The sequence below is a fragment of the Oncorhynchus mykiss genome, chromosome 6 (assembly GCF_057628025.1).
Source record: "Oncorhynchus mykiss isolate SJ-2025 chromosome 6, ASM5762802v1, whole genome shotgun sequence".
Classification (NCBI taxonomy): Eukaryota; Metazoa; Chordata; class Actinopteri; order Salmoniformes; family Salmonidae; genus Oncorhynchus; species Oncorhynchus mykiss.
In genome coordinates this window covers 40,200,335-40,221,513 of record NC_143027.1, presented here as the reverse complement: position 1 = coordinate 40,221,513, position 21,179 = coordinate 40,200,335, and the positions used below count along the sequence as shown (strand labels likewise).

Sequence of the window (21,179 nt, the reverse complement as noted above, 5' to 3'; positions counted from 1 at the left end):
TGTAAAATGTTTATGTTTATTTGTGGTTACATTTAGATACAGTACAGTTAGTATTTGTACTATCGCACAGTTGAATGAAAGTGTTGTCCTCTTTACAGTCGTACAAACTCTTGTTTCTGACAGCTGTTGCCGATACTGGGACCAGAACACTCACAAACTACACTTAACCACTACAAAACATGTTCAAGTAAACCTAATTACCCCCCCCCCCCCCCACATCCATCTCCCCCTCAAACACAGCACGATTTAGATTAAAGGTTTAATGCAGCCATTTTTATATCAATGTCAAATCATTTCTGGGACACAATTAGGTACCTTGCTGTGATTGAAAACAATTAAAATAGTCAAAACGAAACAAAAATAGTTTCTTCGCAAGAGCAATTTCTCAAGCAAGAATTTTGCTAGGACTGTCTGGGAGTGGTCTGAGTGGGGAGGGGAAAACTGAAAACTAGCTGTGATGATCTGCCTTTTGATGTCACCAGGCAGATCAAAAAACTCTATCCCACCAAAACAGCCAGAAATGTCAGGCTCTTACACTAAAAGGGAATTATCATCATTTTCACAATTTCACAGATTATTCCAACCTCAGGGTGGAATTACAGTATATCTAAAACACAGAAAAATCACATTGTTAACTGCACTGGGCCTTTAATACCCCAAATGTGATCTGTAAGGTGCATCCAGGAGAAAGGGCACACTGCAATGAGCCTGTGTAGTTCCAGTCAGAGCTATGCATTTAGAATACAATTCTAAATATATGGCTCTGGTTCCAGTCATTTAGGCCTCGGTTGCCGTGGATACAACAACAAACCCGTTAACTCCACTGCCAAACAGCCACCACATCTATTGGTCAAACAGAGCTAGAGAGACAAGGTTCACCCAAATTTGTAAGCCAGGCTGGGGATACAAGCTACCTAAGTCCCTGCTTCTAAGTCCCTACGGTTAGGTGTTTGTAAGATTTTTGTCGTTTTTTGCCGTGTGAGATGTAGTTGTTGCAGAAGAAGCAGAGATGCCTATATCTTCTGGAGCTGAGGGTAGAGTAGATGTGGGGATAGATACATCCATAGCGTGGACACCAGATGGGGTGAAGAAAGAGGCAAAACCTGTCAAGAACTTTGATTCCTATTTAAGAAGGTGGGTGGATTGATCTTTACTCTGTTGAATTAAAGTGACATCTTGGTTGAAAACAAATGTTGCATCCTCATGAAACACACCATACTGTATTCATGTCCATGTGTCCGCTACAATTAACATTAAGAACAATAGTAAAAAAATATATATATATATAAAAAATGCAATGAATTCATGCATCACATAATTTTAGGCTATTTCAATAACTTTGCTGTTATCATCTGAAGGCATTTTATTGCTGGTCAACAAAAGCTGTTTTAGTGCTGCCTCTCACCGTCCATCCGATAGTACCCTCTCTTACATGTGAACTATGCAGCAGGACGTAGGAACGTCAGGCACTAAACAGGCTCCTTAATGTTTCAACTGGTCAAGCTCTTCCCTCAGACAATGATAGAATTTCTCTCGCACAGTTTGTCTTCAATTACTTGTGCACCTTGGTTGGACTGCAAGGTAGCGACAGTACACTTACATCTGATCTGATCTGATGTTAACAGGCATCTGGAAAGCCAGGCATGGAAGAAAGAGCACAATAGCACCATTTTGGGGGTAAGTGTCATCATTGTTAATAACAGGCCAAATATACAGTACATTTACATGAACTGATGCAATACATCAACACGTTAGATGTTGTTCTGTGTGTTTTCACGTAGTTAAATAACATTTGCTTAATCTAAAAGCAGGATACCAGTCAACACCGTGCTGGTCCAGATGGAGAGAACATGGACACTTTCTCACCCGGTAAGTTAGTAAGGAAGAGGGAATTTCCTGCACCTTATATGCTAGTGTTAACATACATTTTTACCGAAATATGAATGACTTAAATTGGTTCAACTCTTCCAGGTGCGAGCAGAGATCCTAACACGCAACAGAAGAAAGGAGGCAGTGACGAAGGCAAAACCTCAGGGAAACAAACCAACGAGAAGAGCTCGAAAAAATCCCAAACATGTACCCTTCTTTAGAGACACAGCACTATGAATGGGATGCCCAACACCACGTTCTACTTAGTGCCATATAATCCCATCGTATCGAGTCGTTATGATCACCCCAAGTTCTCTTCCTTGCCTGTTACTGTGATGAATCATAGAAACAACATAGGGAGAGGGAGAATATATGTTTTGAGGGGAATGACTGTAACTGCAATCCATGCCTGTCACTTTGCCTACCGAACAATCGCCTTTTGTTATTATTGTACTGTTTGGCTCCCTTTCATAACCTATGTACGACTCGTGTCAACAGTACCGTAAGCAAATCATTTCAAAGCGTCAACTGACAAGTGTTTTTCCTGATTCTGACTACCTTGTTCTGGTAGCTTAGCTTGCTAATGAACACGCCACTAAAGCAAGAGAGAACAGCTGTGGGCTCATGTTTATTTCCAAACGATTAGCAGTAATGATTGATCGACAGGATTGATCAACTGGCTCTGAACGTTTCAGCAGCTCATACAATCATAAACGAAAAGGGGGGGGGGGGGGGGAAACACGAAGACAAAATAAAATAACCTCAGATAGTCGTCGCATAACACTGACATTTAGAAGTTTGGGATCAAAAAGTCTCTACAGTCACAATTGCACTATTCACAAAGTCATCCATTGATTCTCATGTCTTAACACAGGATTTTATAGTAATTTTCCAGCAGAGAATTAGAACAGTGTTTTATAGCAGAACAAGAAAGAGCTATTCAAAATCCCAAACGGATGCTATTGGACCTGACACCTCATCTCCTTTACAGTTCCGCTTCACTGTGTTGTCACAGTAGACGAGAGTAATTGTAATGCAATTGGCTAATCAGTTATAACATTCTACAGTCCGCAACGCACTTTAAAACGGTTCATTCACTCGATGGCAGTCTAGTCCGGGGTCGTCAGCAGTGCAGTATTCAGGCAGTGATGGCCAAGCTCCTTTCCAAACTCCCAGATAAGAACTTTTGGATGGGCCTACGCCCACCTTCTGTACACTGTGAAAGCTAAATGTATTCACGCTGCGTGATCATGGGAGAAACCGAAATGCGACGCGACCCCTGCCAAAGTAAAACTCCCGTCTCCAGCGGTCGCGATGTAGGTTGCTCGAGAACGAGCTGCCCTTTTCACAGGTTAGAGGAGGGTGTCAGTCACTGTTACCGCTGCGGTCCTCCTCGCTACCCACCACCATGCTGCTGTACTTCTTCTGCTGCTCCTCTCTATACGTGTCCTTCACCTTAGCCCTCTTTAGGCCTCCGTCCCTACAGGGGAACAAACACCTGGTCTAGGAGATACGAACACAAAATAATCTGTGTGCAAGAGATACTGCAAATGTGTCCATTCTGAGGTGTAAGAGATGCATAGCAGAGGGCCAGTATGAGACAGTCAGGATGCCATTCATAGTAAGATGGGAGGAGATTCTTACCAGGACAGGTCCACTAGTCCCCCCTGATGTGCGATGACAGACTTGACTCTGTTGGCAAACTGGACAGCATCCTCCCCTTCCTGAAAACATGCAATAAGTTAGTGGCACTTAGTGATTAATTGGTAGGTACTGTGTAAGTGTGTGTGTGTGTGTGTGTGTGTGGGTGGTGTTGTATACACACCTGTTGGTGCATGGCTGGCAGGTACCAGACGTTACAGACTATAGCCCAACTAGTCATCATCCTGAGCAGGTAGCTCACCATGTTGTACTTGGCACTGTTCCAGAACGCATCCCCAAACTGAGGGTCATACTGAGGGAGGGAGACAGAAAACCTCTTCAAATCTTTGCTGACTTTGTCACGCAACTTTTCCAATGTCATCTTTGCATGATTTAGGGAAAAGTCAAATACTGAACAGAAGTACCTTACAGAGTACCTTACCTTGATGGCTACCGGGTATATCGTTCCTCCGATTTCAAAACTTCCCTTTTTGAACATCATGACAGATGTGTTGTTGATACAGGTCCCTGAGGAAACCAGAAATATGGACTGCAGATAAGCCATAACCAGAACGACCAGAGATATATATAAAGATCAAATCAAATTTCATTGGTCAGATAGGATCTCTATGATAACAACAACGCTCTCCAAAATCACAGATAAGGGAGAAAAATGCATTGTAGCAGATGCTACTCATATGTACAGGTATAGGATGACCTTACTGTACATAACCAATGCAACACCAATGCAGCTTATCCGAACCAATGCTAAACTCACTGACTTCATTCTACTCCATTGTAGCACTTACCTTCCGGAAAGAGCAATATAGGAAGCTTAGTCTTGTCATTCACGTGATCCCTCAACCTGTAAACATGAACAACAATTAGAAAACCTAACTTTATATCTGGGAGGAGCGTGAACATACATGATATGGTTTTAGTTAAAGCTATGTCCATACCAGGAAATCTTAGTATTAAATTGTCAAATGGCAATGACATTTATGCTTGAATGTTCTACAGTTGGGGATTTTGACAAGCACCTATATAACAATGTCATCGGACTGGCATGAGGGTTTTATCTGGATAAGGAAATAAGATAGGTATTTACTTATGATTGTATTTGATGTGTATTATTGTGCTTAACAGGGTTCATCTGGAAAATATATATTGGTCACAGCATTGACACCCTGTCAAAATAAAAGGTTAAATAAAAAAGATATATGACTGATTTATTTGCAGTGGTGTAAAATACTTAAGTTGTTTTTTGGGAGGGTATCTGTACTTTACTATTTATATTTGACAACTTTTACTTCACTACATTCCTAAAGAAAATATTGTATTTACTCTGTATATTTTCCTCTGACAACCCAAAGTACTCATTACATGTTGAATGCTTAGCAGGACAAGGAAATTGTGGAATTGACACACTAAGAGAACACTTGGTCATCCCTACTGCCTATGGTTTGTAAATCATTTCTGTGTGTTGGTGTGTGCCCCTGGCTATCTGTAAATGTAAAAAAAACAAGAAAATGGTGCCGTCTGCTTCGCTTAATATAAGGAATTTGATTTATACTTTTAATCCTTAAGTATTGATAAAAAAATGTATATGTTTAAAGATAATGATTACCCTGAAGCCTAACTATTAGGGATTATAGTTTATGTAGCAGGTATAAGAAATAATTAAAGTATTAACGTAAACGTAAGTCCAACAAGGATCAGAAGAGACCTGTAAGGGAGAGAAATGTGTGTGCCTAAGAAAATACTGAGCACAATTAAACTGTGTTTGACCCGACCCGGCTAGAACTCTGAGAAACCTATGATAGGACAGGGAGTACTCTTCAAGGTGTCCCTAATCTCGGGGGAATGGAACTGTCGGCTGGGTAGTGCTATACAGTGGTGAGAACTCTGGAGAAGAATATAACTCACCTACTGTTCGTGTGTATGTATGTGCGTAAGTAAGGAGCATGGTATAAAATGGATGTCTTTGTATAATGGACTGGAGAGTGCTCTCGTGAATAAACATTTTGACTATTGTAAGCTGGGAACTCTGTCTGTTTCATTTAAACCAGAACCTTACAAACTCTGGGTTGCAGAGAGTAGGTTAATTGAAGTTTATGATCATTGATAATGAAATTCTCATATCAAGTATATTTTAGCAATTACATTTACTTTTGATTCTTAAGTATATTTAAAACCAAATACTTTTAGACTTTTACTCAAGTACTATTTTACTGGGTGACTTTCACTTTTACTTGAGTAACTTTCTATTAGGGTATCAATACTTTTTAATCAAGTATGACAATTAGGTACTTTTTCCACCCCTGTTTATTGGTCTGTAGCAATTTTCCACAGGCATATCAGTGCTTGTCGGAAGAGTGTTGGCAGTCAGAATACCAGTGTCTGGTGCCAGGAACATGCCCAACCCACTGGCTGATAAGATAGCAAACAGATAAGCTCACCTTTTGGTCACTAGGTGGCGATCTTTCATATCAGCTCTCTCAAACCAGATGTGAGGACAGGACCTCGCCATGGCCCTCTGCAGCACTCCCATCAGACCACCATGTGACTGGCCCACCTAAAACATATCAGATCAAATCACATCTAACGCCCTCATAATACATTTCACAGACAAATCATCTGAACAGGATTAAAGTTAGCAACAGATAAACTGAGACTGCACTTTCTTTATACATGCTACCCCTTGGCAATGTCATCCATAAGCACAACATGCACTTTCATTGCCATGGTGATGATCATGACACCCAATTGTATTTATCTTTTAAACAAGACAATACTTTACAGTCAGCCCACCTTGAGACATGCCCCACTTACGTCAAACACTGGATGACAACCAACTTACTTCTTTTAAACTCTGACAAGACAGAAATTAAGCTACTTGGCTACAAGAAACTCACAAAGTGTCAGACCTCACTCTAAACATTTACGGTTGCCTCATTACAACAAACACGGTTGTTAAAAACCTTGGTGTGACCTTTGAGCCTTGTCTAACTTTTGACAACGCATATCCAAAACAGCATACTTCCATCTCAGGAACATTCCAGAATTAGACTACATGCAGCTCTGGCTTTGATCTCAAAACAAGTGCATCTATTCACGACCACTCACGCTGTAAAGACAGTCCAGTTCAATGTGAATGGCACAGATCCATATATGGCAATGGTCTATTTGCATATAGGCCTACTGCAGCTCTGATTGGTTATGCTGCACTGGTCTGTGTAGAGTATGGGCTGAGTGGTGTGTGTCAATGCAATAGAATCCTACCCGATGCATTCTGCCTACAACAATCTCTTGCATCGTTAATTTTGCATACTAAGTCTTGCATAGTTTGTTTTGGTACATTGTATTGAAAGTGGCTAATCTTGCATTGATTTGATCACAATTCCCACAGTAAAGGGAAATGTTGATGGTGTTAACTAAGGCGGAAAACTCTAGAAAGTTGAGTGTAGTTCAATCCCCTGCTTCTCTACACAGGTTGATATTTATTCTGCGCAGCAGTCCTGGGGGAGCTGCGTGCCCAAACATGTGTGCAGCTTAGAAGGAACATTGATTATATAGGTATAAAAAAAATATGTAAAAGTTTAGCTATTTCAAGTTAGGCTTATTTTCTGCTTCATTTCACATACCATGGCGTAACACCCATCGTTGCAGAGAATGACAATATCAATCGGGGAGGTGTGATTGGCCACACAGATTCCTCCTTTTCTGGGTCTGTTTTCTCTGTAAAACACAAGACAGAGAACACACGCAGACACACGGTAAAGTGGCAGACGTGCATCTTACATCAAAACAAAGCTCTGTGCACATATCACGAGGACCTCCCGTAGAGTCACTGGGGGACATGACGGTGTGTGTGAAAGCCTGCTGTGTTTGCATGTGTCAGAGGAGAGGAGCGTTCACCGACTTGTTGTGGTAGTGGATGGTGCAGGAGAGGCCTCGAGCACAGATCCTGTAGCACATCACATGGACCCACTCACTCAGCCAGGACTTGAGCCTAGAAAACACACACACACGGGCACGCAAGTAAGAAGCTACCATGAAGCTGATTAAATACAAAAATCACACAAGACAAAACGTCTCAGTTTTTAAAAAACAATCCCGTGTGAACCTGTAGATTCAAAGCAGTGTTACTGTACCTCCAGTTAGGGAGGAATCCTACAGCAGTGGTTCCTATCACCAGCCAGGTCAGGCCTATAGACGCCAGCATGATCCTGAAAGAAAACATTCGGACTCAGAAACATACACGAGACACGACAACACTGGTCATGGATTAACGCACTGTCGAACGCTACGTGGTTTAAATCCTGCCTGTAAATCCTGTCTATTCAGCAACATAAACGTCAGTCAGTGCTTGGTTTATGGATGTGAACCGTAAGAGAGCTAAGGCCTTATTAAAAAAAGGTGAGCACAGTGACGATGACTGATTTCACACTCTCAGTAATGACCTGAGCGGAGTCAGGATGCAGTAGCGTATGAACACGCCCAGGCCCCAGACCATAGTCAGTTTGAGGCTGATGTACTGGAAGTCGATGTTGGTCCGAGTTAGCAGGTTCCACGACACCAGCTCCTCTGACGAAAACCGCTGGGTCACCTGGAGGTCAGAGGAACAACATGAAAAACAACTTAGTAGGCCTACCTGTACAGAAAGTAAGTCTGGGTTTTGAAAAATTGATGTTGTACTCTTTTGCCCAATCCTGAATCAATGCCTATTTCCCAGGCCCTAAGCACTTCCTGATACCCATTCAACAGCCACGTTTACATGCGCACAGCATTCCGGGATAATAGCTCATATCCTGGTTAAGGTCTTATTCAGAATAACATGTTTACATGCACCTTTGATATATCCTGCTCACAGGGATCCCTGTAAACATGAATAAACAGAAAACTCCTCATTTTCCCAGTGATGACAGAACGATTTTTTGAAGGGGGTGCTGAAAATAAAGCTAAGCCTTATTTAGATATTGTTCGGCTTATAATTTCCGGCGTTAGGTCGGCTTCTGTCATTACTTGATCCTCTAGAATGCTAAATATAGCCTTGCTCACCAGAATAATGTAATAAATCGATGGAATGAAAGCGGTAAAGTTCTCTTTCATTTCTGCTTCTCTTGCAGAGAAGACGTTTAGGGCCCGGGAAGATTTTCCACACAAAATGTCCAAATGGCATCGGTTTGTTGACCAGTTTCAGGGAAATTAAAAGATGTAATAACAAGCCAACATGTTTCTGATAGTAACTCAGTCCATTTTGGAATCTTATTTTAGTTGAAAGTGAAATACTGTCAGCTTTTATGTCGCAGAAGAAAATTGCACATTCACATTTCCTCAAGATGAAATAAATCAATAATATTTCTCGATTCCTGTTACTGAGACAGAATATACATTTGGTCTATAATTTTACTGCAAGAAAACAACAGTAAACGGGATAAGATGTTTACATGCCAAAGTATCCGTCCAAGACCAGCATAACCCAGGCATCTTTTTCGGGTTTCTCAAAACTGGGATACAAGCTTATTCGGGTTATTGTAAACGGGATATGACATTTGTATGCGTCAACTCACAACAGAATACTTGAGTATCCCGAATAACAACAGGATATTGGTGTGCATGTAAACGTGATCATTGATTTGAAAGGACTGGAGGGGTGTGCAGTAGGCAATAAATTACAAAACTCATCCTAGACTACCAGAGGGTTAGGTGAAGCTACAGGTTTTACTCATTTCTTTTAGGGGCCATCATGGAATGTCTGGGGTTAGGGATACATTTGGAATTAGGCATCAATCTTATTCTAGTCTGTGGACTCACCTCATCCTCTACGATATCCTCAATGCCTCGTCTGTAGAAGTAGAAACAGTCGCTGAGGGTGAAGTCTCCCCCCACTGGTGGTTTGGGGCGACTGCGCCTTAACCCCCTCAGCTCCTCCTCCATAGAACCATCATCCCTCTGGACGAGGCCTGGGGAAAACACACACGCTCAACTAATCCACCTCATCATTTTTAGATTGGATTGTATCGTACCACATATTTATATTTGATAAGGAAGATGATTCCGTGTTTCTTTTACCATTGATAAAAGACAACATTCACAGTGTTACAAATCCTAGAGTCAATAGGCTTAGAATTTTCATACATTTTGAATGAAAGGAGGACAAATTGGTCAAACCACTGTGGACTTGTTAGGAGCTGGTGAGGAAGGAAATGAATCAGAGGATTGCAACACACTTGTGTCACTAACTCTCACACTGTTGCCCCATATTGAGAAAACAAGATATCCTGGGCTGATATCTGAGTAATCCTTATATAAACTTATTTAAATCAATGAAATCCAGAGTTTATCACTGTGGGCAAGGCCTCACCAATAGAATTGTCATACAGAATCCATATTAAATGACAGGCCATCAAACAGAGAAAATGTCAGTGGCCTTGCACTTTACAAACTGGGACCACTTCAGATAACAGCTATCAGAGAGCAGTGTTCACTGATAAATGAGGCTCCTTTCTTTCCTTAAAAGGGCCTCCCTTTGTGTCTATCATCGAGGTAATCACAGTACTAGGATCAGATTACCCAACTCCAACCCAAAGTGTATCCCTCCCTCCAGCAGGTCTGAAGACAGTGGGATCAGCTAAGGATACACTATCTGATAACACAGGACAAAGTCCAGGAGAGAGAGAGACTGAGTGACTGACTGACTTTGTGTTGAATTCAATCCACCCTTTGCTTTCTTTGAAAACTACGCAAACTCTTTATTTTAGGAAAACTTCAGTACAGTACAAGTGAGGGGTCTATGGTATCCATATAATACAGAAACCATCCATCCTGCGAGTTGATATGCTAACAAAATAAAAAGAGCACATTGATGTGCTGTGCTAGCTAGTGAACACCGCACTGCGAGTTTAATTGAATTACCCCCCGATTAGCCTATATGACTGCTGATTGTGAGGGGAGGAATTGCGTCAGCCCGACAGATAGGCAGCAAGCCCAGCGCCACATAATACCGTATATCACATCGGAAATGCTCTGGGGACTGAGCTGGACCAAATACCGTCTTCTATTCAACAAACACTGCTCCAAGCCATCTCCACTGCAATCCCCTGCCCAGCACTATAAACAGGTTTACACGGTCTCTAGGTTCTCAAGAGGTATCGTTTTATATAAATGTACCACTCCCTTATCGTTTAACGTGGCTTGGGCACATTGAGAAGCTGTATACTGTCAAATGCAACCTATTATCAACTCGCAGTCAACCATTGACACCTGAGCGAAACTCATGTCAGGACTGATTTCCATGCACTCAACCCTTCTAACTACACTAACACACTTCATTCATTCTAGGGCACTTTACATCTGAGCTTCTGAACACAGCAGATGAACAAGAGTGGATGTGAGTGGATGTCATTATCAGAGAGCAATGAATAAATCAATCAATCCCTTCATCTCGCTATCCATCATTCAACCAATAAACCAATCAAATGAATCTATTGATCGGTGTGAGAGCTCTGCTCATTGACTCACTATTGAATGAGGAGGATTGGATTATCCGTTGCGCTTTGTTGACTGTTTGGATCCTCAACGTGGCCCACTGGAGGACAGGAGAAACACCTTTAGTCTTTGACCTCTCACTCCCTCACCCACACAAGGACAGAAGAGAAAGGACACACACATTTACCCCTGAACTCTCATGCCAGAAAACCTTTCAATCACTGTCCAGAGGCTTATTCAGAAGGTCGTAAGGTTACAGGACAATTACAAAAAAATATAACAAATATTACACTGTAGAACATACATGCTTTTCTGTCAAAAAACACACATACATTCCATGTCTATACGTCACATGTGCAGAGTTGTGCTAATTGATTGTTGTGTACAGTAGACTTTCCCTACAGTAAATATGTGACAGCTGATCATGACAGCGCAGTGACAATGCATTTCTTGTTCCCGCATTCCTGAAACTGATACAATTTCCAATGTAAATAAAATTAACGACCATGGCTAGCCAAGTCATGTGTACTGTATCTTATTATATTGTGTAGTATGAAAACAGCATACATTTAGGACACCAGGCTTATATTTAGAACATGATACATAATAAACATTTAAGACAATTATAGACACATGCAGCTGTGCACCTCATATTGTCTGAGTGAGGCAGTATACCAGCCTTTAAACAGTGTGTAGGTAGTAGAATTCCTCTTTCCCATTTGTTGTACCATTGTGCGAGTAAATGTTTGATGGATGGCAACTTCTGGACAGACGCATTTTACCTCCAAGATTTTGACCAGGATCTTCATGTATGTCTCGGAGATGCCCAGGGAGAAGCCAAACATTGCAGGCACCATGAGAAGAGACACAATGAGGCAGACCCACACCTTCAGCCCTGCCAGGACCATGGCCCAGAAATCCTCCATCGCTACAGATCTCACTCTGTCACCCTGCGGAAATAGTAACAGGAGAAAGATAGTAGTAGTAGTAGTAGTCGTAGTGTACACATAGGGGGCTAGGGGACATAAATACACACAACATTCAACCAAGGGTGTCAGAGTAACCTTCCTTTTAGCTGGTTTTAGCAATGCTAGTATTTACACACGAGCGTTGCTAGAAATTGGCTTGCCAAAAAACGGAATAGTCCGCCAATTGTCCATAGGGTTGGTCCGTGTGCAGGGGGGAAATTGAGAAAAAAAAACATCTAATAGAGCATAAAGTAAACAGACTTTCCAAATGTGGGTCTGTTGTAGAGCCACTTCCTCTCCGTTTACCTTATGTCAAAATAAAGAAGTCCTGCACGTGCAGCATAACTGCAAAAAAAGCAAGAACTTGTGGGAGACTTTTATTTTGGAATGAGGTAAGCAGAGAGAGAAACTGACCATGCTGAGGAACTGCATGGGTCTACAACAGACCCCCCTGTAATTATACGTTCCATTAGACGTTTTTTCCTCAAATTCTCCCCTGCATAAGGACCGAGCCTACAGGCAATCGAGAGAGTAAGTTGACATTTTATTTTATTTAACTTCTGGAAAACGATTCCTTTTTTTTTCTCCAAGCTAATTCGCAGCAATGCTAGTGTGTAAATACTAGTGTTGCTAAGAGCTACTACCTCCGTCTGTAAGTGTACTTTAGCCCATGTCTGGCATGCTGACTGGTCTTTTATGACACAGGAGTTCAGGATGTTGTTGGTTCAATAACTGACAGTACTACCTCAATTGCTACAGTTAAAGATATAGTTCACCCAAATTACATACCCTGTAAGCAGTTTATGGGCAGGGTTGGGTAGTTACTTTCTAAATGTAATCTGTTGTTACTAGTTACCTGTCCAAAATTGTAATCACTAACGTCATTTTTGGATTACCCAAACTCAGTAATGTAATCTCTGGCCATATATGGATGTTACATTTTACTTTATGGGTTGGTTATGTAGGCTTCTTCTAACCCATGGCTTTCAACTACATATTGTCAGGAATGATTCGCAAGGAAGGTGGATCTTTTTGAATATGAAAGTGGACGAAAAAGAGATTTGGCTCATTAATCTAGATGGTCCAAATCAGGATGATCCATACTTGTTCGAAAATATTTTTACCAATTTATTGAACTTACAGGCAGCAAATGATCAAATCATTAAAGTGGGAGACTAACATAATAGTTGTCATTCTCCTTTTGGTGTTTGTGGGATCTTGTTTTTGTTAGCTCTGTGAAGCCTGCAGAACGTTCGTTGTTCTTTTGTTGTTTTTTGTTTGTGTTCATAGTAATTAAAGAATCATGAACACTTACCACGCTGCACCTTGGACTCCTTCCGACGACAAACGTTACAGAAGATCCCACCACAAACAGACCAAGCAGCATGGTCAGGAGAACTGGACATGGGAGGACAGCCTGGATGGCAAAGGATCCTGGACTTGGGAGGAGATCCTGGCCGGAAGGGATCGCCTCCCATGGGAACAGGGGGAAGCAGCGAGGGAGTCATGGCAACGAAGCAAGCACGAGAGGCAGCCCCCCCCAAAAAAATTGGTTGGGGCACACGGGGAGATTGGCGGAGTCAGGTTGTAGACCTGAGCCAACTCCCCGTTCTTACCATGGGGAGAGAATGACTGGTCAAGCACCGTGTTATCCGGTTCTGCGCACTATGCCTTCGGTGCGCAGCCACAGCCCGGTGCACTCTGTGCAAGCTCCTCTCAGTGGTCATGCTAGAGTGGGCATTCAGCCAGGACGGATTGTGCCGGCTCAGCGTTCCTGGCCTCCGGTGCGTCTCTTCGGCCCAGGTTATCTTGCGTCAGCTCTACGCACGGTGTCCCCGGTTCGCCAGCAAAGCCCAGTGCGGCCTGTTCCTGCTACCCGCACTTGCCGGACTAAGGGGGGTATCCAGCCAGGACGAGTTATGCCAGATCTGCGCTCCAGACCTCCGGTGCGCCTCCACGGCCCAGGATATCCTGCGCCGGCTCTGTGCACTGTGTCTCCGGTGTGTCTGCACAGCCCGGTGCGTCTGGTGCCAGCACTCCACACTCACCGAGCTAGAGTGGGTATCCAGCCAGGACATGTTGTGGCAGCTCCACTCACTAGGCTGCCAGTACGTCTCCTCAGTCCAGGGGGGACCTGTTCCAGCTCCACGTTCAAAGCCTCCAGTGATGATCCATGGCCCGAAGCCTCCAGTGATGATCCACGGCACGGAGCCTCCAGTGAGGATCCACGCCACGGAGCCTCCAGCGTTGATCCACGGTCCGGAGCCTGCAGCGACGGTCCCCGGTCCGGAGCCTGCAGAGACGGTCCCCGGTCCGGAGCCTGCAGAGACGGTCCCCGGTCCGGAGCCTGCAGAGACGGTCCCCGGTCCGGAGCCTGCAGAGACGGTCCCCGGTCCGGTGCCTGCAGAGACGGTCCCCGGTCCGGAGCCTGCAGAGACGGTCCCCGGTCAGGAGCCTCCAAAGACGGGCCCCGGTCAGGAGCCTCCAAAGACAGTCCCCGGTCAGGAGCCTCCAAAGACAGTCCCCGGTCAGGAGCCTCCAACGACGGTCCCCAGTCCGGAGCCTGCAGCGACGGTCCTCGGTCCGGAGCCTGCAGTGACGGTCCCCAGTCCGGAGCCCCCGGCGATGATCGGTGGTCTGGTTCCTCCGGCGATGATCGTTCCTCCAGTGAAGGTCCATGCACCAGGGCCGCCATCAAAGCGAAAGGATCTGCGGGCAGAGGGGGGTCTACGTCCCGCACCGGAGCCGCCGCCGTGGAGAGATGCCTACCCGGACCCTCCCCTTTAAAGTCAGGTTTTGCGGCCGGAGTCCGCACCTTTTTTTTGGGGGGGGGGGGGGGGGGGGGGGGGGGGCTTTTATTCTTTATTTTGGTTAGGCCAGGGTGTGACTAGGGTGGGCATTCTAGTTTCTTTATTTATATTTCTTTATTTTTTGCCGAGTGTGGTTCCCAATCAGAGGCAGCCGTTTATCGTTGTCATTCTCCTTTTGGTGTTTGTGGGATATTGTTTTTGTTAGCTCTGTGAAGCCTGCAGAACGTGACGTTCGTTATTCTTTTGTTGTTTTTTGTTTGGTGTTCATAGTAATTAAAGAATCATGAACACTTACCACGCTGCACCTTGGTCTCCTTCCGATGACAAACATTACAATGATATTGTAAATTGGAATGGTAGAGTTGTGTATTTCATGGAGTTATCAGAATTGTACAGGAAGGTCTACTCAATCCAAGAGTACAACCAATTGATTACAGCATTACCCCAAAAATGGAGGAGGCAAGTGGCAGCGGGATGAGGTAGGGAACTGGTCAGTCTGACCAATGTAAAGGATACAAACTGGTTGAGGAATAAAATAGCATAAATAGGAAAGTATACCAGTTTCATTTGAGGACCAGGATGTTGACAACTGTGCCATACAGATTGCAAAATAGTTTGGAAGAGATTTATGATGTACCAATTCCATGTTACAAGGTGTATGAGTTGATATATAAAACGACGTAAGAGACAAGACTGTGCTTTTCAGCTAAAATTATTATATAGAACTCTTGCCACCAACAAAATGTTAAATATTTAGGGCATAAAATCATCGAAACTCTGCAGATTTGTTTGTGAGGATAGAGAATCAAAAGACCATTTATTTTTGTATTGCCCTCAGGTAGCCTGTTTCTGGTCTCAGGTTCAGGAATGGCTGAAAATGCACAGCATTTATCTAAAATTGACCCTAGAAATAGTACTGTTAGGAGATCTGGAGAGACCGGGTCAGTCAATTAGTACAAGTATTTATCTTCAACTCGCAATCTGTGAATTCTATTTGATTAGATAGATAGAAATTGTACGTTAAACATCACAGCATAGTTGAAAGATATATGATGCATAGAAATCCAAAGAGGGTGGCCAGCAGAGATAGGTGGGATGAGCTGAGGGAAGCTGAGGGTTGGGATGTGGAGTTGCTGGGCGGAAGATAGAATGATGGTCAAAGATAAAAGTATAAAAAATAAAGTACCAATATAACATAATAAAAAGTATGTTTGAATGACCGTGTTTTTACAGCTAATGCCGGTTTGCCTGAGGCTGATGCCGTGCAGAGGTTTGTACACATGCATATACACACACTCTCATTCAAATACACACATACATAGACACAAACACATGTAAATAGTGACAGACATGCACTCAAACATATACAGTTGGCCTTGCTGTTATGATTTTAGTTGTCCTTGATGTGCTTTGTTTTTTTTCCTGTTTTCATTGTCTTTTCCCTATTTAGTTCATTTTCTTGGTTGTTGGTGCATTGGGAGGGTTCTTGGGGGTGGGGAATGGAATAAAAAAAATATGTTCTTGGGGGGACTGCGGGAGGGGTCTCGGATGGTTGATGGGCTGCTATTGGGGAACAGTGGGGGGGATATTGGGGGGTTCGGGTCCCCGTTTTTGGCCTTGTGGGAGATCTGTCGACATGCCCTTGAGCAGGGCATTGACCATGGATACTTCTGTGTGTCGCTCTGAATGGGAGTCTGTTGGATGACTGGTGTGGTGTAGTTGTTGGGCAGCTTCACTGCAAGTATATTGTATGTTTTGGATTCAATAAAAAAATAAGTGATATCTGTATCGCCAAAGAATACAACACTGCTGTCATCCTTACCTCGAAGTGTTTATTCAAGTTGGATAATCTTTGGATTTCGATACCAGTCGCACCATTGGAAGACATAGCTTGGACTGAAGCCTACAAAAGCATATTCCTGCTCTTTTCCCACGATCCATCAAACACATTTGGGATGTCATCATAGTGGTCTCTGATTTGTGGTCAGACTTGCTCAGGTGGAACAAACATAAAAACGTGAGCCTTTATTCAACGTTGATTTGAATGTCAGAGGAAACCTAGAAGTGTCAAATATTTTTTTCCGCAAACATCCTTTCTGAATTTAAAAGTAATCCTCGAAGTAATCATCTAGTTTTTCAAAAGTATCTGTAATCTGATTACAATATTTTTGCTGGTAACATAACGCATTAGTTACAGTTCATGTAATCCCTTACATGTAACGGGTTACATGCAATCGGTTACTCCCCAACCCTATCTATGGGCATGCTTTGATCAATGATGCTTTGGGCTAGCTCTTGTTCAGCAAAGAGGGCTCCCTCTCAGTTGAAGCATTAACGACGGCGTGGGACTGTGTACTGTGCAACAGTCCTGACGCTCTGTCTACGCGTTAATAATCCTCGCTTGTGATACGGTTTTGGAAACCTTTGGAAGTTTGCTTTCAAAAATCAAGAAAGATGTGTCATAAAACAAAAGGTTCAATTACTACACACATTTATAGGGTTTAGGTTCCCACACGATCATATTTCCATGTTACAGCGCTTGTTTACAGAAGAGAGGCGAGACCACCTGTTCTAATTAGCTATCTTGTCTCCGAATACCTGTTTGGAACAAGACTGTGAGTACTAATCGGCTGCAACTGTATTACAACAGTGTACAATAAGTGTATATTTAGCATTTGTGAAAATGTTTTGATGTGATATGAAAGTATAAGCCTTTGTTTCTAAAACCGTATAGTAATTAAGAATCCATTCAAGTTTAGACAAAGTAATGGCTGTCTTGGCTGCCAACGCCTGTTTACCAATGAACATAACATTTAATAAGGTCATTGGATGTTAAAAGGAGTAGGCTTGTCTACACTCCTAAGCAGTACATCTTGGGCTAGCTTTTGACATGAAATGTGAAAAATACCAATAGACATATTGACTTGGTAGACAAATTGACTCTGCCACAAAAGCATAGATCGCTGTCTTGTCCATAGACTGCTTACTGGGTAAAGAAACCAACCTGTCGTTTTGGGGTGAATTATCCCTTTAACTATAGGCTAGATAAAAGGTAGAAAATTATACAACTAAGATTTTCAGGAAGAACACAGAACACGGGCTCACAGAAGGTTCGTATGTGACTACGTAAAGCTGAATGAAACAAACATGAATAACATAGCAAGGTTCAGTTTGACCAAACGCAAAATGAGCGTTCATCAACACATCCAAGGTGCATGTCTAAAACAGCAACACGTGACGATTTCTAAAGCGATAGAAAAAAGCCCAACGTTTAATTATCAGAAACGTTGGTAGGCTGAGTGGTCAATGACATTTAAAAGAAAGCCTACCAACTTAATTTAGCTTGAACAACATATACGCACGTCATCAAAAACCTAATTCAACAACAAGTCAATCATATTAATTAACAGTCAAATTAATATACAACTTCACCAAATCCCTAAACAAAGAACCGTGGGCGAATCTTCCAGACCTGGCCGGACAATCACAAAGTTTTTCCTTGATATTCAGCCCTGCGCGTAGTGGATCTTACCTTTCAAACTTCAGTCCATACTACCATGCCCTTCCCTGTTGTAGAACTCATACAAATAACTGTGACTGAGGGTGAGACGGCAAGCCACCGCTGTAGTGAAAGCGCGCCTTCATGTAGAACAGCGCCATCCATTGGAACAATTAAAATAAACGTTTATTGGTCATATACGCAAATTTGCAGACGTTATCTCAGGTGCAGCGAAATTATTGTTTTTCTAGCTCCAAAGGTGCAGTAATACCTAGCAATAAAAAAAAATATATACATGCAATCCATAAAAATAAACAAATACGTTATGAAGGATGAACCATGATTAGAATACAGTAAATACATACAAAGTGGGTACAGCATGTAAACATTATTCAAGTGACCAGTGTTCATTGACTCTAGGCACATAGGGCAGTATGTAGTATGTAGCGCCCATAGGGCAGTAGTCTCTAAGGTGCAGGGTAGAGTACTGGGTGGTAGCCGGCTAGAACAATGACTAAGGTTCAGGGCAGGGCACTGGGCGGAGGCCGAATAGTGGTAACTATTTAACAGTACGATGGACTGGAGATAGAAGCTGTTTCTCAGTCTCTCGTTCCCAGCTTTGATGCACATGTACTGTCTCCACCTTCTAGATGCTAGTAGGTTGTACAGGCAGTGGCTCGGGTGGCTGAGGTTCTTGATGATCTTCTTGGCCATCCTGTGATACCGGATGTGATACGGTAGATGGCTGGCAGGGGTGTCCTGGAGGACAGGCAGTGTGCCCCCGCTGATGCGTTGGACTTACCGCACAACCACCCGGTGCAATTGCCATACCACGCAGTGATACAGTCTGACAGGATGCTCTCAATGGTGCATCTGTAGAAGTTTACGAGGGTCATAGGGGCCAAGCCGCATTTCTTCAGCCTCATCTTTTGACTCTCTACGCTGCGGCCCATCGATGTGGATAAGGGTGTGTTCTCTCTGCTGTAGTCCACGATCAGCGCCTTTGTTTTGTTGACGGATGTGAGAGGGATGTGAGATGCCTATCGGCAAGCTCCTGCTGAAGTGCCCGTTGCCAAAACCTGAGGGTGGATAGCACCTTGATGTGCACCGGAATGGCATGCGTTTTCCTTTTTAAAGTATGTCTTAATCCTCGCAAAGATCCTATAAAATTGCCTCGTCAGATATCGTTTCCCAAAACCAATCTGTACTTTCCGCAAAAAAAGTCCCACCTGTCTCAAAAAATGTGCTCTCGGCGAAATGCAGCTTGTTCCAAATCTTCCAACAGGGCAAGATCAGGCACCTCTCATTCGATTTCCCATTATCTCAGTCTTTTATAGTATTTACACAATGGTTTCACTTTCACACGTGCCCTGTAATTTAACAAATGACTGTACATTATATGGATTATTATCGTAAAAATTCACTGATTGGGAATACAAGTAAATCGGAATATTATTAAATTATTAGGCCTACTCTCACAATTTCACACATTTTCAAAATATATTTTCTCTATTCTATAGTAAAGCAGTTCCTTCATTCCACCACTTGGTACTGTGCGTACACATGGTAATGTCTGTACGTACACACTCAAGCAAACATTTATATTGATAAATCCAAAGATTACGGATATACTGACAAGATGAATGTCTCTCTGCCCTAACAATGGGAGTCATTGTCCACAAAGCGGCACAGCAGGCTGTCTAGCTCCCGCCTATCCTTTCTTTGGATTGGTGGATACATCTCATTATTGTGATAATTGTTTGGATGAGGGTTGTTGACGCCAACCGACTGTATTCGATGGAGGGAGAGGCTATGCTACTAGCCTCATGGCATGAATATGCATAGCCATCTTGAGACGACTGATATAAAGGGTTTTTTCTCAAAGTTTCTGGGATGTCATGTGTCCTACTTACAGTATGTCAGTACACTTGTAACAACCTAAGCATTACAAAACTTCTATTCGATCAAATAAACCTAAAGGAGCAAATAAGCCCTACATTTTTATGTTGACCAAATTCAACACTCTCATTGACCTCCATACAAAAACTCCTTGCTTGGTTGGTGAAACAACAAAAACGCTGGAGAGAGACAGATTTTCCCCCGAGTTGGGCCTCTCTCTTCCTCTCTGATAAATCTCACACTTTGCATTGAAATGAGCTCACGCGTGGCTTACACACAGATTTGTGCCTATGCATGATTGATAAATGAAGCCCCAGAAGAGTTATTACTGTGAATCCTTGTAATGTTGTATCAGTTAATATTTCTTTATGTGTCAATTAATCCTGAAAGGGATGGGTCACTAACTGCCGATTCATTCATTAATTTAACACACACACACTTCTACACTTTTTACAGTCTGTTTCACAATAAACAGCAGCTTTTTGGAGGTCTGTTTGGGAAACAGCTCTGGGACTGATAATTTAAAAAATACTGTGATCATAATTCTGATTTAAGAAACATTTTGGGATAAGCCAGAGCCATATATTTAGATATATTGCTGTAGGATAAGACAGATACATATATTTAGATATATTGATATATGTCAGCCCTGACCTTAGAGATCCTTATTTATTCTCTATGTTTGGTTAGGTCAGGGTGTGACTCGGGTGGGAATATCTATGTTTTCTATTTCTTTGTTGGTTTTGCCAAGTGTGGTTCCCAATCAGAGGTCTATTGTTGTCTCTGATTGGGGATCATACACTATATAAGTTGTGATTTTCCGTTTGGGTTTTGTTGGGGTGTTATTTTCTGTTTAGTGTCTGTCTGTGCCTAACGGAACTGTTCGCTTTCGTTTTTGGTTTTGTTATTTTTGTTTGAGTGTTTCTTGAAAATAAATATCATGAACACTTTCCACGCTGCGCTTTGGTCCACTCTTCCTTCCACCGACGATGAGTGTTACAC

General features: G+C 42.7%; 1 protein-coding gene across 3 annotated transcripts; it reads right to left on the bottom strand.

The window, feature by feature from the left end:
• On the bottom strand, positions 1-18,434 carry LOC110525933 (glycerol-3-phosphate acyltransferase 3-like). 3 transcript variants are annotated; one of them, XM_021606456.3, is made up of 14 exons: positions 18,312-18,434; positions 11,784-11,951; positions 11,035-11,101; positions 9,328-9,476; positions 7,974-8,119; positions 7,665-7,739; positions 7,433-7,522; positions 7,155-7,248; positions 5,970-6,085; positions 4,320-4,375; positions 3,953-4,038; positions 3,695-3,823; positions 3,514-3,593; positions 1-3,349 (listed from the first exon to the last, which is right to left on the bottom strand). In XM_021606456.3, the coding sequence occupies exons 2-14, from the start codon at positions 11,925-11,927 to the stop codon at positions 3,235-3,237; spliced, it is 1,347 nt and encodes a 448-aa protein (XP_021462131.3). In that variant the 5' UTR covers positions 11,928-11,951; positions 18,312-18,434; the 3' UTR covers positions 1-3,234. The 3 variants fall into 3 exon arrangements, with proteins under 3 accessions (XP_021462131.3, XP_021462132.3, XP_090094048.1); XM_021606457.3 differs by having other exon boundaries at positions 11,784-11,943; positions 18,312-18,424; XM_090237922.1 differs by lacking the exon at positions 18,312-18,434 and adding an exon at positions 13,285-13,439.
• Between the last annotated feature and the right edge of the window lie 2,745 nt (positions 18,435-21,179).

Coding starts and splice junctions, on each gene's coding strand:
- LOC110525933 (XM_090237922.1), bottom strand. CDS start 13,356: ATGCTGCTTGGTCTGTTTGTGGTGGGATCTTCTGTAACGTTTGTCGTC. Junction 7,523..7,664: donor GGATTCCTCCCTAACTGGAG/GTACAGTAACAC, acceptor TGTGTTTTCTAG/GCTCAAGTCCTGGCTGAGTG. Junction 3,594..3,694: donor TGCCAGCCATGCACCAACAG/GTGTGTATACAA, acceptor GCATGTTTTCAG/GAAGGGGAGGATGCTGTCCA.